General features: G+C 40.5%; 4 protein-coding genes across 4 annotated transcripts in view; 2 read left to right on the top strand and 2 right to left on the bottom strand.

Moving 5' to 3' along the window:
- Positions 1–4,267, top strand: part of lrp2a (low density lipoprotein receptor-related protein 2a) — a 45,375-nt gene extending 41,108 nt beyond the window's left edge. Inside the window, 12 exon segments of the mRNA XM_070838261.1 lie at positions 78–206; positions 331–554; positions 969–1,148; positions 1,524–1,643; positions 1,837–1,927; positions 2,076–2,143; positions 2,670–2,787; positions 2,895–3,015; positions 3,207–3,317; positions 3,686–3,805; positions 3,896–3,967; positions 4,057–4,267. Coding sequence (XP_070694362.1) covers positions 78–206; positions 331–554; positions 969–1,148; positions 1,524–1,643; positions 1,837–1,927; positions 2,076–2,143; positions 2,670–2,787; positions 2,895–3,015; positions 3,207–3,317; positions 3,686–3,805; positions 3,896–3,967; positions 4,057–4,227 — 1,525 coding nt within the window. The 3' untranslated portion in view covers positions 4,228–4,267.
- A 1,086-nt stretch (positions 4,268–5,353) lies between these two features.
- Positions 5,354–11,085, bottom strand: rdh1 (retinol dehydrogenase 1). Its single transcript, XM_070838262.1, has 6 exons — positions 10,537–11,085; positions 9,032–9,067; positions 8,574–8,904; positions 6,955–7,213; positions 5,691–5,854; positions 5,354–5,602 (listed from the first exon to the last, which is right to left on the bottom strand). Exons 1-6 carry the CDS (start codon positions 10,537–10,539, stop codon positions 5,376–5,378), a joined length of 1,020 nt encoding a protein of 339 aa, XP_070694363.1. The 5' UTR covers positions 10,540–11,085; the 3' UTR covers positions 5,354–5,375.
- A 12-nt stretch (positions 11,086–11,097) lies between these two features.
- Positions 11,098–16,767, bottom strand: dhrs9 (dehydrogenase/reductase (SDR family) member 9). Its single transcript, XM_070838260.1, has 5 exons — positions 16,602–16,767; positions 14,183–14,500; positions 13,515–13,773; positions 13,259–13,422; positions 11,098–11,404 (listed from the first exon to the last, which is right to left on the bottom strand). Exons 2-5 carry the CDS (start codon positions 14,493–14,495, stop codon positions 11,181–11,183), a joined length of 960 nt encoding a protein of 319 aa, XP_070694361.1. The 5' UTR covers positions 14,496–14,500; positions 16,602–16,767; the 3' UTR covers positions 11,098–11,180.
- A 2,024-nt stretch (positions 16,768–18,791) lies between these two features.
- Positions 18,792–27,321, top strand: abcb11a (ATP-binding cassette, sub-family B (MDR/TAP), member 11a). Its single transcript, XM_070838380.1, has 27 exons — positions 18,792–18,840; positions 18,947–18,962; positions 19,079–19,127; positions 19,536–19,777; positions 20,136–20,220; positions 20,343–20,476; positions 20,557–20,728; positions 20,813–20,937; positions 21,032–21,206; positions 21,295–21,408; positions 21,528–21,638; positions 21,717–21,842; positions 21,936–22,139; positions 22,264–22,434; positions 22,558–22,747; positions 23,626–23,707; positions 23,799–23,910; positions 23,996–24,160; positions 24,261–24,365; positions 24,499–24,660; positions 24,778–24,981; positions 25,080–25,321; positions 25,440–25,596; positions 25,692–25,889; positions 25,992–26,198; positions 26,838–26,984; positions 27,084–27,321. The coding sequence occupies exons 1-27, from the start codon at positions 18,792–18,794 to the stop codon at positions 27,282–27,284; spliced, it is 3,945 nt and encodes a 1,314-aa protein (XP_070694481.1). The 3' UTR covers positions 27,285–27,321.
- The last annotated feature ends 663 nt before the right edge of the window (positions 27,322–27,984 follow it).

Here is a 27,984-nt window from a genome sequence, read left to right as displayed (position 1 = left end):
AGATTATGACTTAAATGTTGCAGAAGTTGCTCTAAATTGTGGTCAGTTGTGCAGTATGTATTTATCACCCTCTACAGGCACATTTACTGGACAGATTCGGGCACCAATCGGATTGAAGTGGCCAAACTAGATGGGCGGTACAGGAAGTGGTTGGTCCACACAGACCTCGACCAGCCGGCTGCTATTGTTGTCAATCCGTCACTCGGGTATGAAGCTGTAGAGTCTTAGTGTAAAAAATGTGTTGTTTGAATCCTTAATTCCTTTGTACTGTATGAAGAGGCTTTTTATCCAGACAAAAATATATATTTGTGATTATTTCTGTGTCGGCAGAATGATGTACTGGTCAGACTGGGGCAGGAAACCCAGAATCGAATCAGCGTGGATGGACGGTCAGCACAGAGAGGTGCTGGTGAAGGAGGAGGACCTGGGCTGGCCTACTGGGCTGGCTGTGGACTATCTGAACGGAAATAGGATCTACTGGTGTGACTCCAAAGAGAACATCATCGAGTCCATGAAGCCCGATGGCACCGACAGGAAGATTGTCATATCAGGAGGTCAGAACACTGAGACGGACAGCCAGTCTGCAGAAATACAAACATATATAAACATATGGAGGTGTATGATGTGTCAAGTATTCAAATAACTGAACTTAAGGAGGTGCTGCACACTTAAATGTGTTTTTTTTTTAGCTGCAAACTAAATGATATGACTGTAGTGTAATGAAACACATCAATACTGGTGCTAATATTGATATTTCTGACTCTACTATATATACATTTTTAAAATCAGCATTTTGTGGGTTGAAAATGGCTCAACACACCATCTACTTTTATAAAAAAAAGTTACAAGTACAATACTAGCCAACATTAGCCTTTTAAATGATGTTAATGTCATGTTAGCAGGAATTTTATACCCCAGAAGTTAGTTGGTTAGTTACTCTTTTAAATACTGTGTTTTCTCTGTTTCAGACATTGGACATCCCTACAGCCTGGATGTGTTTGAGGGGCACGTGTACTGGACGACAAAAGAGAAAGGCGAAGTGTGGAGGACAAACAAGTTTGGAAAAGGAAATAAAGTGAAAGTTCTAACCATCAACCCCTGGCTGACTCAAGTCCGCATTTACCAGGAGCACCGACACAACCAGTCAGGTCAGCACACAGAGGGGCTCATGTTATGGATGTTGAGAATAGATAAACACAGAACACAGAACAGAAATTCAATTATAACACCATGAATAAAAATTCACCCCGCCTCCCCCGCAACCCTTAGGAATTGATGGATGGAAGTTCTAATCCAATCAACCCAACCTAGAGCTGTCTGAAAACCATTTCAGAATACACATTTCACTTTATACATGGGCATCTAGACGAGAGAGCAGATATTTAATGCATCAATAATTTCAATTGACATAGTTCAGCTCTAAACAGTTGAGGTGTGTAGATACCAACTTACCATCAGTCCACTTCAAAGGGTGTAATTCCAGGAATGACTAACTGTTATTCACTTTGCTCCTTCCTCTTCAGTGCCCAACCCTTGTAAGAACGTGTGCAGTCACCTTTGTCTCCTCCGGCCTGGTGGATACACCTGCGCCTGCCCGCAAGGGTCCTCTACGGTGGAGTTTGACTCCAATGAATGTGACGCAGGTAAACAGCAGCCTGAGCGCATCTGCTCCCCGCGTCTCTTGTGTCGGCTGTCGTGTTGCATCTCATTTTGCATTCATAAATCCATTCTTCACGTGTGCCCGGCTGCGTCTGTGTGGTTTTGTGAAACTGTGGTGTGATATTTTTTGTTGTTATTGTTGTTGATTGTTTGTATGCCTGGCTTTTGCTCCTGCAGCCATTGAGGCACCTGTTGCAATGCCCCTTGCATGTAGATGCATGAATGGTGGAACTTGCTACACGGATGAAGGCGGTCTGCCCAAGTGCAAGTGAGTTTAGCTGTAGGCGCCTTTTACACCAGGGACTGACTCTCCATCAATCATATCCAGTAAACTCTGATATTTTTTGGCATTCAACCTTTTTCAAAGATGTTAGTTTCCTGTGTAAGAAAACTGCGTTTATCATGACTTTCTGCAGATGTCCATACGGTTATGTGGGCAGCTATTGTGAGATGGGGAAGTCAAGGGGCGCTCCAGCAGGAACAGGTACTCTAGTAATTCACCCATTATCAAACCTTTTATTTATTTATTCTCTCTCACAGTTTAACAACTGCTCGATGGCACTTAGTACTTAATATCAGCGACACTTTGTTTCTCCTTAAACAATTTTTTCCAACCAAAACCTTGGTGGTAGTCCTTCACACGGGAACTCGTTGACATGTGGGAGCTGCCATACAGTAACAGTCATGGGCTGTTGGGCCAAACATGAGGAAATCACACTTCTTCCTTATCTACCTAAAAGCTACCAAGGCCAACAAACAGTCTGGCTCAGCAAAGGCTGAAGGTGTTGTCTGGTCAACATCACATATGACCTTAATAAGTAGCCAAGTAAAGCTTCAGTTGATCACTTTTTAACCTCTCTAATGGTAGTAATAGTAATGGATCCTCCAAAACACATGAGCAGTTAATGGACCAGTCAGCAAAGTGTCATTACAGTAGGAATGTCTACGGTCAGCACCTTTTTGCAAGTGTTCAATATGCATACAGCTGAATATTTTCTACTTTTTTGTAGCTGTGGCTGTTCTACTGGCAGTCATTATCATCCTCATCACTGGAGCTTTGGCTGTTGGGGTTTTCCTCAACTACAAACGAACAGGATCTTTCATCCCCTCCATGCCCAAATTACCCAGGTACTCTTGCTCTTCATTCTCCTTTTTGACTCTGTTTTTGAATATTAACGTTGATGCATGCAGAATTTAGATCAAGGTTCAAACTGGAGTGCTTTGTTTTTGTCCAGCCTCAGCAGCCTAGTGAAGTCAGGTGACACGGGGAACGGGGTGACGTTTCGCTCGGGTGACAATGTGGATCTCGGACCGTCACACATCGGAGTGTCATTCATTGACACAGCCATGCAGATGGTGAGCCCTCGGGGGACGGGGTGATTATTAGCAGTTAATGTTGACTGAAAGTGCACCATCAGCATTTGTGACTCACAAACAAGTGTTTTTTCATTTTAGCAATCTTACTAGAGCTGCTAGTGTTAGAAACTAAAAAATGTGTGCCTTCAATAAATGTAAAAGTCAGTCTTATCAATATTATGTTATCACAGGACGATAACTTTGCCATGCAGCCTGGGAGGCAGCCGATCACATTTGAGAACCCGTTATACCCCACTGCTCCTGGAGTGTCCGGTGATCCTGCTGTCATTCATGCCACACAGGTGCTCCTCAATGAATGAATGATTGTTTTATGACATATCGCACATTAACATTATAATGCTATGGGTGTGTTCTCAGGATCAAGATATCTATGTTACAGTAGTACCATAAGTGATAGGAATAATATTTGTTGATGTAACATAGAAGTTACATTGTAGAATTATTATTGTAGAATAAAAAAAAAATACCTTCATGCTGCTGTCTCGTTCTAAAGTAGCAGCTTCTTTATTTGTTTCTTTTTGTGAAGATAATTTATGGATGTGCTTTGTACGTGCCTCCTGAATATTTCATTAAAATGAACAGCTAATACTGTCAGCTAGGCCACTCAGTTCAGACATCGTGGCTGATATGGCTACCTGCCTCTTAACAGGTGACCGTTAATGTGAGTGGTGAACAAATGGAGAACAACTTTGTGAACCCGGCGTTTCGCGGAGATCAGAGCGTGGGCATCGTGAACACTTCGCCTTCTGTCGTAACCCAACCTGTGCAGGTGAGCCGCCACTCTACGGCACGTCCACATAAAACTATCTGAGCTTAATTATTCATGTGTGATGCCACCCCTCTGTTTGTGTGTTTGCAGGAGTCAAAGTGGAGCTTATTCAAGAGAAAACTAAAGCCAAGCACCACATTTGAAAACCCTTCATATTCAGAGGTAAGTTTGGACACCACAGTCACAAAAAGGCACATATTTGTAGACTCCTGCTACAAAGCAGAACGTTTTCCCTCTGCGCTGTTTTACAGATGAAGGATGAAAAGCCTGTCGGAAGCAGTGGGGACTCTTCAGCCCCCGAGCCCTCTCCGTTTGCCCCCCCAGCCAAACCCCTGAAGAGGGATCGTCCGAGCACCTTTTCGCCAACTGAGGACAGTTTCAAGGACACAGCCAACCTCGTGAAAGAGGACAGCGACGTATAACCCCTCTCTCACAGACGGGAATCGAAAAAAAAAAAAGAAACACACTTTGCACAGAATTTATTTTTTTATGCAGCCTGTGTACAAAACTCAAATTGTAGGAAAGAGAAATACATTTCTATAGAATGAAGAAAAAGGTCTTCTGTGACTATGCCTTCTGACATTTCTTATGCCAATTCTTGTGTTGATGTTTTCTTTATTCTGATGTACAATATGTATATCTTTGCACTGAAGCTGCTGATAGAAATGTTAATAAATAAGTTGTATATTTGTAAATTTGAACAGTAAGATTGTGTCAGAAAATATCTTTGATATAGATCCTATGAATAGTCCAACATAAACACAATAACACACATAAAAAAAAAGTGAGCTGCATTCTGAATGTACAGGACTTTAATGACCGAAGAGAAACGTGTTGAGTAATGATACTTGCCACTGAACAAAAATGAAGATGTATTTACTTCATCTTTCATGTTTATATACCTCATTTCAGGGCTGGAAACTAAAAGCAAGTGAAAATAATTGGATTTTAACTCATGCCATACATTTTTTCAACGATACGTGCTCCAGTACAAGCAGATGCATGGGCTAACGTGTGTGTGTGTGTGTGTGTGTGCGCGCATGTGTGTATGCGTGTGTGTGCGTGTGTGTGTGCATAGAAGCATACTTATTGTACTTATTCAAACTCATTTCCACCTTATGTTCCCTTATTTTATGACTTCATCAACACGTTAATTTCTTTAGTAATGATATTGGAATGATGGCCAAAATAGTTCGGAACAATACTTGAACGTGCCCATGTTTGTTGCGTGGAAATGAATTAACATAGCTGGTTATCTTAAAGAGCAAACACACGACCTGAGGATGCAGATGTAGACAGTCGTTTTATAAGCACGGTGAATAAATTCTTAACGTTACAGAATGATTTATTTTGTATCATAATGCTGACGAATAAAAACTGTACCTGTGATCATCCACAACATGCCCATATGGTTTAAATTGCTGCTGCTGAGACATGAATGAATAAATTTCCTATTTTGTAACACAGTCTTGACATTTTACTTTCTTATTGTCATAATTTATTTTATTGCTTTCAGTTGCATGTTTCCATAGTTATAAGCTACAACAGGGGAGAGGTTTAGTTGCCACGGTTAGACGTTTCTTTCATCCTTAGGTGAAGGTAGAAGCACATTAATAATAAAGTCTGACACAAATGAGGGGAGGTAGGACAGAGGAATCCAAAAAAACTTGGCATCCCAGCCTGCACCATAACGTGTGCGTGGGAAACGAGCCGTCAGCGCGTGCTCCATGCACCTGGTCACCTTGGAGATATCTGGGCTGCACAGGATGCCCATGGAGAAGTCCTGAGCTTTCACATCTGACAGGGAAAACACAAACGACAGGAGTCATTTGGAATAATTATTTTCACACTGTCGCTGAATGTAATCAACTGTACTTCCACTCACAGTCATCAAAGTATGTGGCTCCGTAGGAGTCTTTGACGTCCTGAGGCAGGCGGGTCCACAGCCTCCTCAGGTCGGCTTCGATGAGATCCAGCTGGGTAACGGCTGTCTTGAAGAAACCGGGCTCTATAATGCTCACTTTGATGCCAAAGTGTTGCATGTCCCTCCTGGACAGAGGAAGTAGATCATTATGTTTCTTTTAATGCAACTGTGAAACTTTTTTTTAGTATTCTTCTGTCTTGGATTTTACTTTAGAAGTTGGGAGGTTGCTGATGACTGTTAATGCAGTAGTGGGTAGTAACTAAATACATTTACTCAGTTACTGTCTTGAAGTTCAATTTTGAGGGTATTTCATGACTTCTGCTCACTACATTCTCCAGTACATCTATTTGAAAACTGGAGACTTTTTAAATGAATACCTTACATGGAAAAATAATTAAATACATTTATGAAATACATAAGCTAGTTGAACCCTGGCTTACCCTAACCCTAAACCAATATTTTGGCCACACATTTCACATAACAGTTCAACCAATGAGAAATGTCCCCTCTGAACTCCTCAAATGGTTTCATTTAAATGTTTAAAGCACTATAGGAGATGAGTTTCTAAAACATTTCACAAAAAGCTTCAACAAATCAAAGAAAAGTCCAAAAAATGAAGACACATTTGTGTATCAGAGGTTTTTTTTTTCTTATTCCTCCTGCTCCCATTAATCATCTGGTGACATCCCTTGCATGACTGAGGTGTTTATTGACATTCAGAGGTCTACTTCTCTTCCACCTTCAGTAAGGGTGAACTTCTGACAACAATCTATTAGGACCATCCTAGATGATGAGCTCCCTTTTGATTCATTAGTTTATTTAACAGGGACAGTGCACATTATTAAACACTGCTGTAAATATGCCGCAATTTGGCCATCACTCTGAAAAACAAAGAGCTCATTTAAAATTTACATTTTTCCACCTATGTGAGGGTACTGGACTCCCAGCACTTTACACAGTTTAGTTTAATTTGCTTCAGTCAGGACAGAGTTTTTCCTTCTGAGTTGTACATATTGGCTTAAAGCATGTAATATGGTTTCCTCTTGCTGTTTTGTCTAAATGGTTTTGAGTGACAGTGACATTCACCTGTGTATTTATTGTCTTTGTCTTTTATGGTGACATTCAAGCTTTCCTTTACTCTACAGAGCAGGTTTGTTTTCTTTTTACTCACATCTTTGAAATATGATAAACATTTGTGATAAATCTGTTTAAATCTTCCCACTACCTGAGGCTGTCGGAGAAGGCCTCCACTCCCCATTTGGACATGCAGTATCCTCCACCAGTAAGAGACAGTCTGCCCAGTATACTGGCCACATTCACCACCCTGCCCGGGGCCTTTTTCAGCAGTGGCAGAAACTGGAGAGTCACGTCAATAACTCCTATCAGATTCACATCCAAAACCTTTTTGAAATCGTCCAGCTGCATCCACTCTGCTGGACCGATGGGTACGGACCTGCCAGCATTATTCACCAGACCCCACAGACCTGCAGGGGAAAGCAGCAGGATACTTATAACAAATTTGCGTCTCTATGTTTAGTTTTTACTTTCCTCATCAGTGTGTGTTGGGCACTTTGTGGGCCTCATCTGGACCTGCAGGAAATGTTTGCGTCTGTGAGGACGGCGATTTGCTCAACTGTTAACGTATAAGAATGACCTGATAAAATCATCTACATCGGTGTCAGTAGAGGTCTCACACTGGCCTGCTACAGTACAAACGGCTCTGAGAGCAAACGCACGGCGAGGAGCAGACCAGCGTGAGCTTTAAAATGGAAAACATTTGATGAAGAAAGCTGCAGAGGAGCTGTGTGAGATGTTTAATCTAGATGGACTTAACTTATTCTACCAACATCTGAATTAAACGCTAAAAAAAGAACCTTCTCTTCTCCTTTATTGTGCTTATCACATATGTACATTTTATCAAATCACTGATTTACTGCACTAATCTAATTCCTGATAACTTTGCAAACTATTAAACACATGAACTGGAGCCACTTCTTCTGTAAGATATTGGTTTTTTCTTGTGTATTTGTGCCTACATTAAGCCTGCAACTAATGATTATTTTCATTATCGATTAAAGCAATTATTTTCTCAATTAGTTTTATCTATAAAATGTAAAAAAAAAAAAGTGAAAGTTAGAATTTCTCAGAACCTAAGGTGACATTTTCAAACCAAACATCACAGACACAACGAGACTCAACAAATATTATCATGTGCGACAAAGCATTCAAACCTCACATTAGAGAAGCTAGAACAGAGAATATTTAGTGTTTTTACTTATTCTACCGCTCAGTAAAATAACTGAAATGATAAAGGTCTATGTCTATTTGTGTTGCTACTTATATGTGTAAATATGTACATACTATATGGGAATATCTATGGATATGTACTATAAATATCTATATTAACACTTACTTTATTGTTTGTATTTTTAAAAGTTGGATTTCATCACTGATTTACATCTAATGTTCATATGCATTTAGATTTGTTTTAATTCTAATCTTAAAGTTCTTCTTATTCTGTTTTCATGTCTTCTATTTTGCTGCACTGACTCCAGCACAAAGAAAAAAACAAAAACACAAACGCTTATAAAAAGGTTACGCTAAGGTCAGGGTGAGCTTTTTATCACTCTGCCCTTCAGATTTATGTTTTAAGGAGCGTTACTGTGCTCCTGGCTGTTAAAACGCTGCCAATGAGGTAAGTATTTGCTCCCTCCTGTGTTAAACACATCAGTAGGAGGATGATGAGTCAACGATGGGATGGTCCAGGTTGCCTTTATCTCTCCCAGTGCCTCACTCTGACTGGCACCCTATCTGTGCGTGCCCCCCGCCGTCTGTCCAGCTCACCTCGCTCTCCGACCTCTTTGCTCACCAGCTCCACCGCCCTCCTGATGCTCGCACTGTCTGTAACATTCAGCAGGAGCGTCCTCAGTCTGGGGGAGGCTGCTGCTGCCAGATCTGCTGCTCCTTTCTCTGTGAGACATGCAGCTATGACGTGGAAACCTTTTCGATCCAGCTGTCTGGCCAGCAGATTCCCAAAGCCGCTGTCACAGCCTGTGATGAACACATGCTTCTGGTTGAAGCCACTGACTTTGTAGGAATCTCTGATGAACCAGCGGATGGCGGCGAGAGTGACCAGAAGTAAAGCACAGGTTAAAGCCAGGTGTGACAGGATTACCTAAAACACAAAACCCCACAGGTTTGACTCCTGTACAGCCCAGAGGAAGCATTGTTCAGAACTTTTTTTCTACACATATTCTCTTCAGAGGGTAAGTAAAAATGTGTGTGAAGAGAAATCAATTTACCTCTAATAAATAAGATGTTAAATCGTCAGTTGACACCTGAGTGGAGAAACAAAGACAGTGAAGCACAGGAGATTCACACTGAAATACCCAATGTCCACCTGTCTGAAATGCTGGCAAGCAGATTTTCATTTTGTTGCTCTTTGTACTTCTAACAGGGAAATATTGGTCTTTTTAATCCACTACAAGTCTGTCTGACGGTGTTAGTTCCTGTGATCAGATCATAAAATAGAGTGTTAAAGGTTAAACCACTGATTTCCAGCCACTTTGACTTGTAACCTCAAGAAAAACGAGTGTCCTGGTCACATTTCAGAGGTCGATGAATTGTCAGCAGTTCCACCAAAGAAATATTTCCCCTCTGAATGTCTCAGATCCAATATTTCACAGAAAGATCAAATTCAAGAGACAAGTCCAAAAAATAAATACAGATTTTGGTAACACAACTTTGTGTTTTCTTCTTTCCTCTCCCATTAATCATCTCCGACCACTTGGTGTCTATGGGCTAAACTAGTTATAAAGTAGTTAAAACTAACTAAAAACTAACTAGGAGCTTCAGCAGTAAAATGCTGCTCACACACGAAATTGTATTCTGCATTAGTAATATAATTTATTATCAGTCAAAGGGGCTGACTTTCTGCAGAACTTTTACTTTTGATACTTTAAATAAATGTAATTCTTTCCACTGATATATATCAGTATTGTAAACCTACAACTTTCACGCCTGCTTTGTCTACTCAATCCTCATTAAACTTTATCCACAGTAATTAAGGCTGAATCACCAACTAAATTTAATTTGAGATGCGCACTAACACAGTCCATCAGCTGAAATGTTACGGACATTAAGAAGTAATTTAACAAACCATTTTAACTTGAACACACACCTCCTTCACATAATAGTTCACTTCACATAGTTCATGGCCCAACATAAATGTGTTTAAACAAAGTGCCAGAGTAGAGGCCCACAGCTTATTTACTAGGGCCCCCTAGTGGGCAAATCCAGCAATGGCACTCGCCACACCTACACACCAGACATAACTCCTCTAATATTTTTACCTAGAAGCAGGGTTTCTATGTCTATTGTGTACATATAATACTACAATAAAGCTATTGTAAAGTCCACTGTGTAATATACCATAATACCACTGTGCTACACCAATACATACGAGATGAACTGAACATACATCATTTATAAATGTCCTAACTAATTTCCTAATTATAAATGTGATTCATTGTATTACACTAACAAAAACCCATTCATCTTCAATGTACTAGGTCTTAGCAGTGGAGATCGAAAAAAAAAGGAAAAAACGAACAAAACACCTGAACAGGTGAAACCAAATCTATCAGCATGGCTCGACACCAGAAGAGAAAAAAATTCAGTTAGTCCGTTACTTCATTTTGTGTCAAATAAATAACAATAATGACACCAATACCCAGATGCCACTCCGAGTGATTTAATCAACACAAATCTGAATAATGTAAAATATGCAGTAATAATGCAAACGTACCATGGCTACAGTTCTTTAGATGAAGATGAGTCTTCCTCATCAGAGAATACGAGCTAACTACGAGGACAGTCTCTCAGGAGGCTTCAGGTAAAGTTGTGTTCGGGTGTGATGATCTGCAGCGTGTCTGCAGAGTCAAGGTCCATGGTGGATACACAATGGGGCTAAATGTTTCACCAGCGCGGGGGTTGTGTAACACACAACACCAGATTGCATGACTTGTGGTTTTGATAACTGAATTCCCCTTTTACCTCATATTCACTCTGGAAATACAACATATCAGCCCAAAGGTCACGGAAAACAAACAGCCGTCTGTATTTGATATAGAAAGAAAATCAACAAACAGTCTGAGGAGCAGGAAGCAGAGGGACCAAAGTCCGTGAGGAACAGGGGTTTTACGTGTTAACAGAGGTGTGACTTAAGAAGCAAAGTAGTCTGTGGTCAAAGGTTCATTCACTGAGATTTATTTACATTAGATCTTCTAATCAAAAGGCCAGGCGTGATAATGTCTCAAATCAAAGACATAATGAACAGGTAAGCATGTTCTATAACACAGAAAACCATCATTTATTGCACGGAAACGAAAGAACCATTACTGATCTTCAAATTAGGCCTCGCTAACCCAAAAATAGCCCATTTGACTGAAACTACAGAACAGATACTTTGAGTTTGAGGGTATTCTTAAGGAAAATCGTGTCTGAGATGCAGGTTGGCATGTAGGACAGCGGCAACCAGAACACCTTTGCGTCCCATCCAGCAGAGTAGCGAGTGCGAGGATGAACGGCAGAGATGCCGTGCTCCATACAGCTGACCACCTTCATCAGGTCCCCGTCCGTCAACAGCATAAAAAGTTCATCCACCTTTTCCAGAGCTGAAAAAGAAGCATTTCACACATGTGGTTTATATACAGCACAGCGCTTAATTTTAAAATGTCTGTGAATTCCTACTTCCTCATAACTTCCTTGAAAGTTTCTATTAAAATATTTTATTACACAGCTTTGTTCAATACTTCTGATTGGTCAATTATTGGATTGTACGATCTGTTATTTCTGTGTAGCAGACCGTTGCTATGGACGCAGTTCTGATAGCAGAAGCAATAAAATCATTTAGGTAAGTTTTTAAATTAATATTTTATGCCAAATTCTTGTTTTCTTTATTATGAAGCCACGAAATAAGCAGGGTTATGTACAGCAAGCAGCGGCCATTGTTGCAAAACAGATCCCGACAGGGTGATGCAGGGTCAGGGTCTTTTTTTGCAATAGCCAGCTCACTGTACATTATCCCTTACATGTAAGTTGACACTGATTATAGGTAAAACACAGACAAAGTACAAGTGCTACACCAAAGTGCAGATTTCTGCCCATGAAACCTTAAAAAATTACTTTTGACAAATGACAATTATGAGGAAATAAGGGACCCGCAGCATTAAGCGCTTAAAGGCAAAACAGACTTAAGAGAACTCAAAGTTTTGAGAATCTAATTTTGAAAATCCGAATTCTATTCAAGTTTATTTATACCATACAAATTTACAATTTATTATAAACTACTCAACAGTAGCTTAAAATTCAATCATTTAGTCAATATAGAGCTAAAAGTGCATGGTTTTCCTTTGCCACCGGAGGGCTTCAGATCCTTAACAAAACAAAAAAAAGAAAATCAGTGGTGAGGCTTATTTCCAGACCCTCTCCCTCTGGAATCAAAGCAAAAAGGTGAACATTGCAATGTCCAATGGTGAATGTTGCAAACACCCCAAAGCAAATTGATTAGATGAACAAGTTGAAGGCTGAAACAGTGTGAAAAAACTTTTATACCCACAGCCATCAACGTGTATTGCCACTTTTTTATTTTACCAGCTGTCCATATAAACTTTGATTGTTATGATTGCGTAACTCTAACCTCTGATCCGATCCACTGAAGACGATGATTGTTCCATTTCAAACATTAAATTATTACATTTGGTTTACTTGAGTGACTGTGTAGATGAAGATTGTGCTGAAAATCAACGATTATTCTTGAGTTTATTTCAATTCAAGTGTATTCTTAACCTTCAAAAAATTATGTCGAAATGAAGCATTTTTCCAAACTTTCCTTTGGTTGAACACTGGAAACATTATTGCAGTGTGTCAGCTCAGGTCACATGACAGGCTAAGCTCTGAGCAAGACTGATGAGATACGCTTCAGTTTGGGGCGGGCACCGACAGCACAGAACTAAAGCGAGTGCCGATAATGCTGCGTTCAAGAGCAGCCTTCGGTATTGTGGCGCTGCCGTTTGGACTCGCATTCGTCCACAGACTTTAAAATGAAATCACTTGATCAACAGACTGTAACGACTATTTCATATACTTATCGGCCTTAATGTTTGTTAGCTAATTGTTGTTTGTTGTGATCATTTCCCATTTGCACTTTTTACCCTTGTTTTAAAAAGGGTTATATACTGTAAATAAACTTTATTATAAAGAGAGAGTTGATTTTGGTTGTTAATGCGACTCTAATGATGCGATTTTGCTTCCAATAGAAAATAATTATTGAATAAATGAACTGAGACTTTGAATCTCCATTACTGCCCAGTGGAGAGAAGATTTGTGTCATGACGAGCACAGAACAGCCTCAACTGAGAGAGAATCTCTTCTATGTTTGAACTGCTCTCTGGTGTGTTGAGCTACAGCAATAAGAATAAAGCAAAGCAAGTTCATTGTTATGAATTAACCAAGGCGCAGAAACTCACATCTCCCCAAATAATCGAGTCCGTAGTCGTCCTTCACATCCTGAGGCAGTTTGTCCCAGAGCCTCTTAAAGTTGTTTTTCAGCAGCACTGGATCAGTCACGTTCGTTTTGAAGAAGCCTGGCTCAATGCACACCACCTTGACTCCAAATGCCGTCATGTTTAACCTGAAACACAAACAGGTGTTGCTGTAAATTGAGATGACTCTCATGAGTATGACGGTGTCTGTGCAGCGTGAAAAGCCTACATCTCCTCTCACCGCAGACTGTCATTGAAGGCCTCCACGCCGTACTTGGACACGCAGTAAGGTCCATTGAACGGGCTGATTCGCCCGAACACACTGGCGACGTTCACCACTCTGCCTCTGGCCATCTTGATGAGAGGCAGGACGCTCAGTGTTACGTCGATTACGCCAAGCAGATTGATGGCTAGCATGGCCTTATAATCCTCTATCGTGAGCCAGTCAGTGGGACCACTCGGCACAGAGACTCCAGCGTTGTTCACAAGGGCCCACAGTCCTGCAACACGACCACCACAAGAGAGCATTTAATTCCTAAAACTACAGTTCAGATAGATAAGAATCAGACTTGAAACCGCTCTCATGTAAGCAACACTTTGTGGTTTTACATGGGGTTATGTGTTTAAAATGAACCAGTGATCATGTTAAGGCAAAGGTAAAAAGTGAAAAAATGTAATAAACATTTGCAGTCATCATAAGCAATAAGATCAAGGCAGCAGTAGACCAGTCACTCCCATGTTCTGCGGTTTAAAATGACTGTATTTGCTATAGCTCTGTATGGAGTGCCTGCAAATACAAGCACTTTTATATAGCAGCCATTACTGTCTGTTCACCGCACATTCTTGGATGCATACAGAAGCGATCTACTGGACTAATTTCAAATCTTTTTCATAAGTAAAGCCGCTCACCGTCTCGCCCAACCAAAGTCTTGATGAGAGCTGCTACTCTGCCGACACTTTCAGAGTCGGTGACGTCCAGGTGAGCGGTGGTCAGTCTGTCGGAGGCGACCTTCTTCAGCTCATCCTCACCCTTCTCAGTGTAACAGCCTGCAATCACACGGAAGCCCAGCTTGTCCAGGTGTTTAGCGAGGAGATTGCCAAACCCAGAGTCACAGCCAGTGATGTAGACATATTTGTCTTCAATGTTGGCCACTCTCCTGCTTTCCTTGAACCAGCGATAGAGGAACCACAGGGCGACCAGTCCCACGATATACAGGAACATTTTTTCTAAAAAAAGGAGAAATAGTGCCGTCAAATAACGAAAAGCCAGCTGATCTAAAATGTCTGTTTTAATCTTCACTTTTAACATCTGAAATCAAACGACAGTGTGACGGCCTTGCTGATTTGTGTCTGCTACCCTGCAGTTCAACTTCTGCCAAAGTGTGCCGCCAACACAACATCTAATCTGCATACAAGGAGCGACGTTAGTGGGTTCCAGTGTGTGGAACAAACTCAAACCCCGACTGCAACTAATGATTACTTCACTGAGTACATTTTGTACTGTCATCCAGGGGAAGTGGTTCGCCTCAGATCACATATTTGAAGATATTAAAAAGCCACAGTCCAGAAAGTACTGAAGTTGATTCAATGACTAATTCAAAGGCATCTTTAATAACAACCAGTCATTGTATATTCTAACTGGAGGATTTGCAATTTCTTTAAATGCATTTTTTTAATGCTATCAAATCAGTGAGTAAAGTGTAGAGGATAGCTGTTGTCAAAGTGCCCCCAGGCATTCTCCAATAAACTACATTCATCGTCCATCATTTCTGCTACTATGAAGAAGCACCAGGACCTCAGAGCTGTGTCAGAGCTACATCATGTCGTTGGACAGTTCTCTTGTGCTCACACACACACTTTTACACAAATCATGCTGCAACCCAGACACAGTCCACAAAGATACTTTGGGAAACATTCCATGAAAAAGGGCATCAATATAACAACCATCTGCCACCTTTCATTAAAAGCACCGCAGTTCGTTTCCTCGGATAGTCCGCTTCGTTTGGGCAGGTCTGAAAGCTCATCTGAACTGTGGTGAGGACCAAACAAGCGAACTCTGGTCCGCTAGAATCCATGAATTGATTAATTATTATTAATCAATGTTATGATTGTGGCTGTGGACTCTGAGAGTAACTGTTTTTTTTTTATAACAAACTAGATAAAACGTTAATGCCCTGGCAGTGGCAAATAGCTTTGGTTTTGTATTTGATTTGATTACATTAATGTTTAAGTTGAGATTTACAAGAAAGATTTTAACTGCTACTGTGTAAAGGGAATACTGCTGTTAAAAAGCACCTTACTTACTTTGCAGTACTTTTAAAATTAAAGTGCACAATACACTACTTTTGAATTCATTATTGAATTTTGCACATAACAATGCGATTAATCGCATGACTTTTTTTTTAGCGTTGCCCAGCACTAATTAAAATATAATGAACATACTGAAAATCAAAGTCCAGCACTGCACTCATTCAGTGGACCTTTTCTGTGCCTCTCCAATACTTCCTCTGGCTCCTCTTGTCTCCCATCTCGCCTATTTGTGTAAATAACTTTATGACAAACATTTAGTTAAATTCAGCGTTTTGTGGTGACAGTTTGGGGGCTTCGTTTCTGTGACTCATCAGTGGGAGCCGTTAATACCCCGAGCTGATAGAACGCTGCTACGTCACTGAACCCGGGTTGGTTAGGGTTAGGGTTCCCGTCTGACCCGCGGTGCTTTCTGGGCGCAAAGTGTTGTTTAATTTATTTGGCCACTCTGTCAATAACGTAAGCAGAATGCATTTGATCATGCAATGATTAAAATATAGTAAAAGAAAAAAAAAAAAACGACTTGAAAACGACTTGAACGATCAATCGATCTTGTTTTCTGCCGATCAATCATCTTATCATTTCAGGTCTGCTGAGCACAGCATCCACACCTGTGGTGATCAATGCTCTGCCCCCCCGAATCAACATGCACCAGCCTTTACTTTCCACACAGTTCATACAGTTACAGATGATCAGGTGACATTATTCCCAATCTACACGTCTGATCACGTGTTTTCCAGACACACATGAATTCGACAGGACTGCTGCATATTTAGATATTTCGAGACTAGATATTATAAGAGTGCATCATATTGTAGTGACGGTGATCGTCAAGACTAGAAAGTTATTGTTGAGATCCTTGATCGCCTAAATAACCTGTTAAGTCTGATATTAAGACCACTTTGTTAACGTTATTGGAAAATCTAGGTGACACCGTTTGGGCGGTGATTCAGAGGGCTGATGGTTAAACTAGTTTAACAGCTACTTAAATAAAAGTAAAAAAAGAAAAAAGAAAAGAAACTTACGTGTGTGTGTGTGAGTGTGTTTTCTCTGCGGTCACAGCATCAATCCGTGTCGGTCAGCAGAGCAGCTGAGCCTGAATCCTCACACACCAGCGTGGGTTCATACAGTTTGAGGTTGAATGCAAAATTTGTTTAGTTTTGCCTCCTCTGGTGTTATTTTAGTGGAACTTCAGACTTCAGCACTCAGTCGCTCCTTCTGTTTTCTTGACAGTTTGTACCCTTAGTGTTGGATTACTGCCACCTTCTGGAGATAGTGAACTCCTACAGTGTCCAGATTAACATTTAGTTTATTAAGAAGGGGACATTTCTTGCCTTGTCCACTTTCACCACTTAGCTGTCTTCTCTTTTCAACAGAAATGATCAGAAATGATGGTAAAGAAGTTAAAGTTTCATTGAATTCATGGAAAATTCAATTTTTTTTTTCCTCAATGGCTTCATTTGATGTGAGGCAACGACTGTGAATAAAGACAAAAATGTATCATTAAACTGTACAAATAGGACACACCTCTTCATATTGGATTTGGAGTTTTTCATCTGTTTTTTTCATTTTATAGAACATAATTATGTGAAATATTTTAATTTCACTAAAAAATCCAATATGCAGGGGTGTTTCCTGTGTGACCTGTGTAGTAATCATTCCTCAAACTGATCTGGAGTCACTGCCTCATACACTCAATACTACTAAAACAATAATCTATATTGGCAGCTAAAAGTAATTAAAGTACGGTAGCTAATGTCATCAAAAGATATTAGCTAAAAATACATTTTTATTCATCCTTGTTAATACTGATTCCATGTTGTGCGCACATTTGTTAGTGCAGGCTTCTCCGTGAGACAACCCTCGGCCCTGTGAGGGAGATCGAGCAGAGCTGTTTGTTTTTATCACAGTGTGTCTTTGACTACAGCCCCCTCCTTCCTGTGCTATTATCAATCACCTGTGTTGTGAATAATAAACCGAGTGTAAAGAAGGACCAAATTCCAGGCCATCTATTTCTTGTCCTAGCGGGCATTAACCCCCCAAGCATCTGCTTGGTTATTATAATTGTCTCTCCATTTCCATTTTCAGAAAGCCACATATTTTATATATTTACAGCCTATTTTATATATCAATATTGATACCACTCTCTTGGGTAGTTAAAAAGCTAAAGTGACGAAAGAGACAAATGGATGATATATCTAATGGTGTTACTGACACACAACTTCTTTACAGTAAATTATAATCAACCCAAAGACATATAAACATAAAGTGTTACCAGAATTTCTTTTTCCTTGAACACTAACTTCTTTGTTTATTTATCCCTGTAAAAAAATTAATTACTGTTTATTAAAATCAGTAATCGATTAAAGTCTTTTTAAGTTATTCTAGTGACTTCTGTTGACAGGTTGGGGCCCAACTTTCACTAACCATGTGATTTTAATAAAATTTTGTTTCATGTTTCTGTTTTAAGACGACACCTGGCCATAACTAATGGCCTTACGGTCATTAAACCCATTTTACAATCACCTGATAACTGATAACTTGTAAAGTAATCTCATGTACACAAAGGGATACTTTTTCTCCAACCAAACAATGTAAGTAAATTTCACATTTTCCCACAAAAACACCACTGGGGTTACTTTTGAAGATACAGTGGTATAAGTAATAGCAGTCAATGCTCATAATTTGGTTCAGTGATTGAATTATTCTGTACACAGACAGTCTGGTGAAGGTCATAATGCTGACAGAGCTCTTATCAGTCTAATGGGGGTTTAGATAATGGGATAGGAGAGGCATAGGTTGTCTGAAAATAAGATAGGAATTTACTCTGAGGAGCCACACTGTTGCTGGTGGATATCTGAGGAACACAGACATTCAGTGACAAGCCCAGGTACTGTACTATTTGCTTTACTTTAGACAATAAACTGCTCTGCTGCATTACTTCTCGACCAGGATTCCTTTTTTTATAATGTCTGTTCTTGTTATAAGCTACGTAATTATCTAATTTTCACATGAGCCAAAAAAAACAAGTAAATGTGTCCATAGACCGTAACGCGTGTGAAAACTTGGCTCTGTTGCTCTTATTTTGAAATGATACCCCATTAAACTGCATGGATCCCACTGGCTAACATCCAAATTATAATTATGATATATATATTTTTGTCCATAGGTGTTAAGTGAGAACACCACTGCTGGAGTCACGGCAGCTGACATGAAGAAATCAGTCAAACTCACACCAACAGCCGGTGGTGATAAAAGAGGTGAGAAATCTGTTTTTATTATACAAAAAAAGCCCTGACACAATAATAAGAGTTTTGTATAAAAAACCTAAAGGTAGTACTTAACATAATTTCCCCTCTTTTTTAGCAGACATTGAGAATGGGTAAGTTTGTTTTGCAAGATAGACATGTCTCATAATCCACTATGTTGCAGACCTCAATGTGTTTGCCGTTGTTAGGAAATGTTCCTGTGCCTTGTTTCAATATACATGTTTTACAGAGATGAGACGAAGAAAGAAAACATGCTGAGTGTTGGATACTTTCAGCTGGTAAATACTGTGTCTTTGTTCATATTAATTAAAAACATGTTACAATCCCACAACGCCTCAGATTTATCTTGTGACCCTTTGGAGGGTGATGGACCCTCAAGTTGGCAATAAAATGTTATTAAAAGTAGCTCCACCTTGACCAGCTACAACAGTTAAATGTTACATACACACTGAATCATCAGTATTAACAATCTAATAATGTGTTATTTCATAATATGTAACTTTTCTGCCAAATGAGCACTTTTACTTTTGGACCTTCAAGTAAATGTTGCTTAAAATACTCCCACTTTTACTGAAGTGGGGTTGTGATAACAGGACTAAGAATAAAAGATAAGATTAAAAATGGAGTTTACAATTCCCAAAACAACATTATTAAAAAGAAATCCTAAAACGAATTCCTTTTTGCAGTTTCGCTTTGCCACCTGGAAGGACACCGTGATGATGGTAGTGGGGAGTTTGTGTGCCCTCATACACGGTGCAGCTTCACCTCTCATGCTTCTGGTTTACGGCATGATGACAAACACGTTTGTGGCGTATGAGCTTGAGGTCCAAGAACTGAAAGACGAAAACAAGGAATGCAACAACAACACTATCTATTGGAAAAATGGCTCCATGTATGAAACACCTGAAAACAAGACTGTGCGCTGTGGGTAAGTCATTGCTTTATTCCCTGCCATGACTGTGCTGGTTGGTATTATTTTCACCTTGTGAGTTTGTGTGGGGGTGAGCAGAGAAGGGGGCATTAGGGCCCCACACATTACACCCCTGGCCCACAATAAAGCAGTGAAGTCTTGATAACAAATAACATGATACATCTTAAATAGTCTATACATACCAACTGTTAACAATGACGATTACATCCCATATAATTAAAAAATCATTCAGTGTAAAAGACACATTAAACCTTTATTTGGATGTCTCTAACTACATATTGGCAAATTAAATAAATCTGTAACATCAGCCATTTGGCGCTGCGGCTGGTGTGATCCCATTTTATGCTGTCTGCAGGGTGGATATTGAAGCACAGATGACCATGTTTGCATATTATTATATTGGAATTGGATTAGGAGTTCTGTTTCTCAGTTATTTTCAGGTAAATATTCATGTATATATTCAGCCATATCCAGCTTTAATTTGAGTAATTATGACTTACTTACTGACATTGTATCTACTCATAAAAATAATTCTGTACCACTCGAACTGCTCCCACTGTAGATTGTCCTGTGGGTGTCAGCGGCTGCCAGACAAATTCAGAGAATCCGAAAGACCTATTTCAGAAAAGTCATGCGAATGGAGATTGGATGGTTTGACTGCAACTCTGTTGGTGAACTGAACACAAGGATATCAGAGTGAGTTTGGCTCCGTCTGCAGATCGGCGCACAGCTGGATGAATGTGTTACACAGAATAGTGTCTTCTGCTGTTTTACAGTGATGTCAACAAGATCAACAATGCCATCGCTGACCAGGTGTCTATCTTCATTGAGAGGATCTCTACTTTTGTGTTCGGCTTCATGGTTGGATTTATTGGCGGATGGAAGCTGACTTTGGTGGTCATAGCTGTGAGCCCGCTGATTGGAATAGCTGCTGGACTCATGGCCATGGTATGAACCTGTTGTGAATCCAACAGAATCATTTTTTACTGTTGGGTGGGAGTTTATTGCTGATGTTCTGTCTTGTGGCTGAAGGCTGTTGCCAAGCTGACAGGACGAGAGCTAAAGGCCTATGCAAAGGCAGGGGCAGTGGCCGACGAAGTCCTGACCTCCATCAGAACAGTGGCAGCGTTTGGTGGGGAGGACAAAGAAGCTGAAAGGTGTTTCTTTGTTTTCTAGAGGTTGTTCTGTTTTGCAAATGACGAGCCGTTGCTCTGTGACTTGACATTAATATAAAATGTTATATTTACACAGATATGATGAAAACCTTGTGGAAGCTCAGAACTGGGGTGTGAAAAAGGGCACCATCATAGGCGTTTTTCAAGGGTACCTGTGGTGCATAATCTTCCTTTGTTACGCTTTGGCCTTTTGGTATGGATCGAAACTGGTCATCGACACCAAGGAGATGTCTCCCGGCACTCTTATTCAGGTATGTGAAATTAAATGCTTCCCTCTTCTCATAGCAGTAATTGAAAGACAGCTGCTGGTCACTATGAGGTTGCTGTGTTTCTTCTCAGGTATTTTTTGGGGTGCTCATGGCAGCTATGAATCTGGGCCAGGCCTCACCCTGCCTTGAGGCCTTCGCATCTGGCCGTGCTGCTGCAAAGACCATTTTTGACACAATTGACCGGGTAAAATCCGGATGCTACTTAAGAGTTTATTGCACATACAATCTAGTTTGGAGATGGCACCTTTTAAGAGAAAGAATCTTCACTATGAAATAAAATGTTCTGTGCTGTTATGTTCACAGGACCCAGACATTGATTGTTTATCAGATGAAGGTCACAAATTAGACAGAGTCAAAGGGGACATTGAGTTCCGTAATGTCTCTTTCTACTACCCATCACGGCCTGAAGTCAAGGTACATTTCAACAAGTACAATTTCTTTGTGTCCGTTTCTCCCAAAATTCAACTCATAAAGAGCCAAATTATTTTTCAGATTTTAAACGATCTAAGCATGCAGATCAAAGCAGGAGAAACCACTGCTTTTGTGGGACCGAGCGGATCTGGAAAGAGCACCACAATCCAGCTCATCCAAAGATTTTATGACCCAAAGGAAGGAATGGTAACAACCAAAGCAGCTGCACAGACACACAGGACACTAGTGGAAAGTGTGAAGGCTTCAGTGTAATGTGACAAGTATAATTCTCATTCTCAGGTGACTTTAGATGGCCATGATATCCGTACTTTAAACATCCAGTGGCTCAGATCTCTCATTGGTATCGTGGAGCAGGAGCCAGTGCTGTTTGCTACAACCATTGGCGAAAACATCCGGTTTGGTCGACCTGGAGTAACCATGGAAGACATCATCCAGGCAACAAAAGAGGCCAATGCCTATGATTTTGTTATGGACCTGCCCCAGGTATGTTTACATACAGTGTGTAAAGATAATAGTGAAGAGCAAATACAGCGTTTCACAGCCAGATGCGTGACTTTGTGTTTAATCTAACAAGTCTAAAACTAACACACTGCTACTTATCCACCAGAAATTTGATACTCTGGTGGGAGATGGTGGTGGACAGTTGAGCGGAGGACAGAAGCAGAGGATTTCAATCGCTCGAGCTCTGATCCGAAACCCCAAGATCCTGTTGCTGGATATGGCCACATCTGCCTTAGACAATGAAAGTGAGGCTGTTGTACAGGAGGCACTGGATAAGGTCAGCCGCTCTCTGGCCCACATATTACACAATTAGTATTTAACTAATTATTTGATTAACCATTAACTTCAGCAACATGTCATGTTTTGTGGAATGACACCCTAATTATTGGTATATGTGCAGGTGCGCACGGGCAGGACAACAATTTCTGTAGCCCACCGTCTTTCCACAATTAGAAATGCAGATGTCATCACTGGCTTTGAGCACGGCCAGGCTGTGGAGAAGGGAGCACACAGTGAGCTAATGGAAAGGAAAGGTGTCTACTTCACCCTGGTCACCCTGCAGAACCAACGCACATCCAACACAACTAATGGTATGAAGGGCTGCTAATCATTGGTTAAAGATCATAGCGATTGTAGAATAATTTGTTGATGATTGATGATGATTATTTTTGATTGATCTTTTGGTCAAATTCCTTAAGTTCTGTATTGTCATATGCACAATAATCACAATGAAGCAATCGTTGGCAATGAAAACTGTTATTCTTGGGCACCCTTCAACAATGCTTATGCAAAATGTACCAAAGAAATTCACCCAAGTAAAATGAGAGATATGAAGAAGGCAATTTAAGACGAAATATAGACACTGCAATACTAGATACTCCTGTCCACCGTCGTTTTTTACTCCCTAACACCAGCTCCCAATAACATGAAGAAGTCTAAGGAAGAAGCAAAGCATACAGGTTGCTCTGTTCTTCTTTTTTTTAACGTATGAACTTTAAAATGATCATACGGGACCTTTAACAGGTGGCCCTTTCCATTACAGTGTCTCGTTAACCATTGCTACTGAGCCAGCACACATTACAGGAGCTCTGGGACTGGTGAACCTAAATGTGATGCAGCCATCAACACCTGTGCTTTTCCTGCAATGTTAAATCAAGATGTTCGTCTGGGGAAAAAGGCTTGTTGGCAAAATATGCATAAATAAAACCAGTATTGTTATCCATGTCCTGTGTCCCCATGCAGGACCGTATAACCTTGTCATCCTGTAGCCATATCTTCCTCCCAGTATCACAAGAGATTGGTGGGATCAGCCTGACTGGATGAAACAGCAAACTTAAAAGCACTCAGCAGGAGGCAGTGGGCAATCGTTTAGAGTGTTTGAGGGTCCCTCTTGTGTCTGTTAAAGAGCATCGGAGGCTTCTGTACTTCTATTAAAGCGGTATTGATTTGGGTTTTTTTTCTCTACCAGATGCGATTAGTGAAGCTCTTGAAGAGGACTTTGATCTAAGAGTGAGGAGTTTCAGCCGTGGAAGCTCCAGATCCAGTAAAAGGTACAGTAAATTAAGCTCAAAGAGATCAGTAGGAACAGATATAACTACTCCCCAATAAAATAATCTACTGTTCTCAATGTTACTCCAGCAGGAGCTCTATTCGACTGCGCTCTCACAGCAAATTGTCAAATGAATTTGTCCCTGACGCATTATCAGGAAGCATCAAGATCTTTTCTGACGAGGAGATCGCCCCAGAACATAAGGTTCTCTTTTATACAGTGTAATACATTTACATTATTGCAAATTATTCTGTGGAAACTACTAGCTCCTACGGCAATATTTTTACAGGAATGTGAAGATGATGCAGATGAACATGTAGAGCCAGCCCCAGTGGCACGTATCCTCAAGTACAACCAACCAGAATGGCCCTACATGCTGCTGGGCTCGCTGGGAGCTGCTGTCAATGGCTCTGTCAACCCCATCTACGCTATCCTGTTCAGCCAAATTCTCGGGGTGAGGGCTGTGTATTTCACGTACTGCCTTTGACTGTGATGGACTTATGTTCTGATGTAGTTTGTAAGTGCAAATGACTCATATAATTTTTTTTTTTCAGACATTTGCCATTCGTGACTTGAATGAACAGAAGGAGCGGATCAACGAAATATGTGTTCTGTTTTGCATTGTGGCTGTGACTAGTTTCTTTTCCCAGTTTTTACAGGTTTGCATCATAATTTGCATCATAATTAAGACATTTAGGGTGTACATGTCTTTGTTAACTTGATATAGAGAAAAAAAGCAGAACTGAATTATGTAGAATTTACCTGTAGATTTATTCTGATTTAATGTTCCAGGGATATGCTTTTGCTAAGTCTGGAGAGCTGCTGACTCGCCGCCTAAGGAAAGTGGGCTTCCAGGCCATGTTGAGGCAGGAGATTGGCTGGTTTGATGACCCCAAAAACAGCCCTGGAACACTGACCACCAGATTGGCCACTGATGCATCCATGGTACAAGGGGTAAGTAACAGACTTACAGGCATGTCTCTATATTTCACATGATTTAACCACAAAAAGCATAGTTTTTGTGTCATTGTGATTACATTCCTTTCTATATGGTTGGTATGATTTCTGCAGGCAACAGGATCTCAGATTGGTATGATTGTTAACTCGTTGACCAGCATTGGAGCTTCTTTCATCATTGCTTTCTACTTCAGCTGGAAGTTAGCTTTGGTAATTATGTGCTTCCTGCCCCTCATTGGGCTATCTGGGGCGTTCCAAGCCAAAATGCTGTCAGGCATTGCAAATGAAGATAAAACAGCCATGGAGGCAGCAGGTCGGGTAAGCTCCACAGAACACTGCCATTCAGGCCCACTGATATCTCTACACTTTCCTGAGAAGCCTGGCTACAGTATAAGATCTTAATTTTCCCCCCACAGGTATCCAGTGAGGCTCTCGGCAACATCAGGACGATTGCAGGCTTGGCCAAAGAGAACTCATTTGTAGAATCATATGAGGAGAAACTGGAGCTTCCATATAAATCTGCCAAGAAGAGAGCCAACATTTATGGAGTCTGTTTTGGCTTTGCTCAGTGTGTCATCTTTATGGCATACGCTGCTTCGTTTAGATTCGGAGGTTATTTGGTTAAAGCTGAGGATTTACAGTACATGTTGGTTTTCAGGTTCGTACAATTATTTATTTCCGGGCGAAATCTGTCTTTTTCAGATCCTGTATAAAAACTGTATTTTGTGTTTTGTGTGACGTGACTACCAAACAGTACTCATATGGTGTTTTTCCAGAGTGATTGCAGTTGTAGTCATCAGTGGGACAGCGCTGGGCAGAGCTTCCTCCTTCACTCCAGATTACGCCAAAGCCAAAACTGCTGCTGCTCAGTTTTTCAAAGTACTGGACCGAGTTCCTAAAATCAGCATGAGCCACACAGATGGAGAGAAATGGGTTGGTGAACTCAGTAAATTAAATGAAAGCACACATTATGAGATGTCTTTTTCTCTTGATGTTACATTCGATCAACCCTTGTTATCCATCTTTAGGATAACTTCAATGGTAAAATAGAGTTTATCGATTGCAAGTTCACCTATCCGACTCGGCCAGATACCCAGGTGCTGAACGGCCTGAATGTGTCTGTGAAGCCTGGTCAGACTTTGGCGTTTGTAGGGACCAGCGGCTGTGGGAAAAGTACCAGTGTCCAACTGTTGGAAAGGTTCTATGACCCCGATGAAGGGCAAGTGGTATGTAGACTGATTTAAACATCCATTTTTTTAACCAAAAAGTGACATAATCAATTTCAAAACCATTAACTCTGTCCTAATTTTGTCATCTTTTACTCTCAGTTGATTGATGGCCGCCCGACTCATACAGTCAATGTGCCCTTCCTAAGATCTCAGATTGGCATAGTGTCCCAGGAGCCTGTGTTGTTTGACTGCAGCATAGCGGAGAATATTCAGTACGGAGATAACACACGCAGTGTCAGCATGGAGGAGATTGTTGAGTCTGCTAAGAAAGCCTACCTTCATGACTTTGTGATGACGCTACCAGATGTGAGTGGAAACACTTCACTGATAGATACAATTTCACAAGCATTTCTAGGTTATTAGTCTGGTGCGAATACAATTCAAATCCAATAAAATTTAAGTATTCTAGCTTTGTTGGAAACTAATTTGACTGTGATATTAACACGTTCCTTATTATGCTTTACTTACTGTATAAAACAGTTGTTCCTTGCAGAAAAAAAATAACCCTGTAGGATGATGCAGAATCTAGAGAGCATTCACACGATAAGTTTCTTTTTGGACAAAACAATCTCAGCACATGGCCCATTGTTCTGCTTTCTGTCGTATCACATGATCCTCTGCAGCAGATGGAGTTTGCCCAATTGTACAGTTGAGTCAATTTAAAGCCAACATGAACGGGATGTCCTTGAAATGGCCAGAAAAAGCTCTGAAAGCTCAGCTGTCAGCATATAGTCTGAAATACAAATGCATGACTTGGATTACAATGACTTTGTCGAATGTGAGCCATCATTCAAGTTATAAGCAATGTTAAAATCAAATGCAACACATCAGACATCGCGACTGGAAACCCCAAAAGTTAAAGGCATTTTATTGTGTTGGAAGGTTTACAGCATTGTTGACCTTGCGACCTTTGTTTTCTCCTCTTTTCTCAATACAAATTTAAAGAAATATGAGACTCAGGTTGGCGCCCAGGGCTCCCAGCTGTCAAGAGGACAAAAACAACGCATCGCCATTGCTCGGGCCATCGTCAGGAACCCCAAGATCCTGTTGCTAGATGAAGCTACCTCAGCCCTGGACACAGAGAGTGAACAGGTACAACATAAACATAATTCCTTTGCATAAATATGTCAGGATAAACCAATGGAACTTGGCTGAGGAGCACGATCCTGACAAAGTCCTTTTGTCCTGCAGACGGTCCAGTCTGCTCTGGATGAGGCAAGAAAAGGACGAACCTGCATCGTCATCGCTCACCGGCTGTCTACCATCCAAACCGCTGACATCATAGCAGTGATGTCTCGTGGAGTCGTCATCGAACAAGGCACTCATGCTAAACTCATGGCCAAGAGGGGCGCATATTATAAACTGGTCACAACAGGCGCTCCTATCAGCTAGGTGCCTGCAGCCACATATGATGAGCATATGATGAAAAGAATTTTGTATTGGTCTTATTTCACATTGAATTAATGTGTTGTCATCTTGTGGTATCTTCTCAGAGATGGTCTAGAAGCCATAAGAGTTTTGCCATTTGCCATATATAGTAGAGTAAAGTAGAGTAGAAACTGTTTTCATCTTATGGGTTTGAAGAATTAATTTGAATTGTAATTGTAATTATGTGGTTTATTATGAATTACATGGAGGTAATGCTATTTATTTATATTTATTTGTTTATGAGTAGTTCTTTTTTATGTGTGAAGATTTTTGCATGCATCCTGGCATGTTTGTATTGTTGTACTATAAGTAATGTTGTGAATTATTCTTCATGTCATCTATTTCAATTTTAAAAAAATATCAAACTTTACTCTCCTTGCATTTGTCTTGAGAAATCCTGACAGTGCTCTTTTCTGTATCTCGTTTTTGTTTTTCTTGAATGTTTCGATGTCTGGAATGTTTTCTTTTCACCAAAAGACCTTCATATTGTGACAGCACTTGATAGTGCCCTGAAATTGCATTATTTATTTCCAGCTCACTGTGCACATCTGGGGGACTTTGGGGTGCTCCTGGGCGGGACTGCCTTTAACTTGAAGTAATTCACTGTTGAGTAAATTTAAGTAGTCTTGTGTCCTGATAAGACTATCTACTTAATCCTAAACAT

The sequence above is a fragment of the Pempheris klunzingeri genome, chromosome 10, assembly GCF_042242105.1.
Source record: "Pempheris klunzingeri isolate RE-2024b chromosome 10, fPemKlu1.hap1, whole genome shotgun sequence".
Taxonomy (NCBI): Eukaryota; Metazoa; Chordata; class Actinopteri; order Acropomatiformes; family Pempheridae; genus Pempheris; species Pempheris klunzingeri.
This window is presented reverse-complemented; position numbering and strand designations above follow the sequence as displayed.

What these genes read in the sequence shown, in the direction of transcription:
- rdh1 (XM_070838262.1), bottom strand. An exon ending in CAAAGAGGTCGGAGAGCGAG is followed by an intron (nt 7,214 to 8,573) that starts GTGAGCTGGACA and finishes TTTCCCCTGCAG; the next exon opens with GTCTGTGGGGTCTGGTGAAT. An exon ending in AGCCACATACTTTGATGACT is followed by an intron (nt 5,603 to 5,690) that starts GTGAGTGGAAGT and finishes TTTCCCTGTCAG; the next exon opens with ATGTGAAAGCTCAGGACTTC.
- dhrs9 (XM_070838260.1), bottom strand. Translation starts at nt 14,495, where the DNA reads ATGTTCCTGTATATCGTGGGACTGGTCGCCCTGTGGTTCCTCTATCGC. An exon ending in GACTTTGGTTGGGCGAGACG is followed by an intron (nt 13,774 to 14,182) that starts GTGAGCGGCTTT and finishes GTCGTGTTGCAG; the next exon opens with GACTGTGGGCCCTTGTGAAC. An exon ending in GCCTTCAATGACAGTCTGCG is followed by an intron (nt 13,423 to 13,514) that starts GTGAGAGGAGAT and finishes TTTGTGTTTCAG; the next exon opens with GTTAAACATGACGGCATTTG.
- abcb11a (XM_070838380.1), top strand. Translation starts at nt 18,792, where the DNA reads ATGAAGAAATCAGTCAAACTCACACCAACAGCCGGTGGTGATAAAAGA. An exon ending in GAGGACAAAGAAGCTGAAAG is followed by an intron (nt 20,938 to 21,031) that starts GTGTTTCTTTGT and finishes ATATTTACACAG; the next exon opens with ATATGATGAAAACCTTGTGG. An exon ending in CTCCCGGCACTCTTATTCAG is followed by an intron (nt 21,207 to 21,294) that starts GTATGTGAAATT and finishes GTTTCTTCTCAG; the next exon opens with GTATTTTTTGGGGTGCTCAT.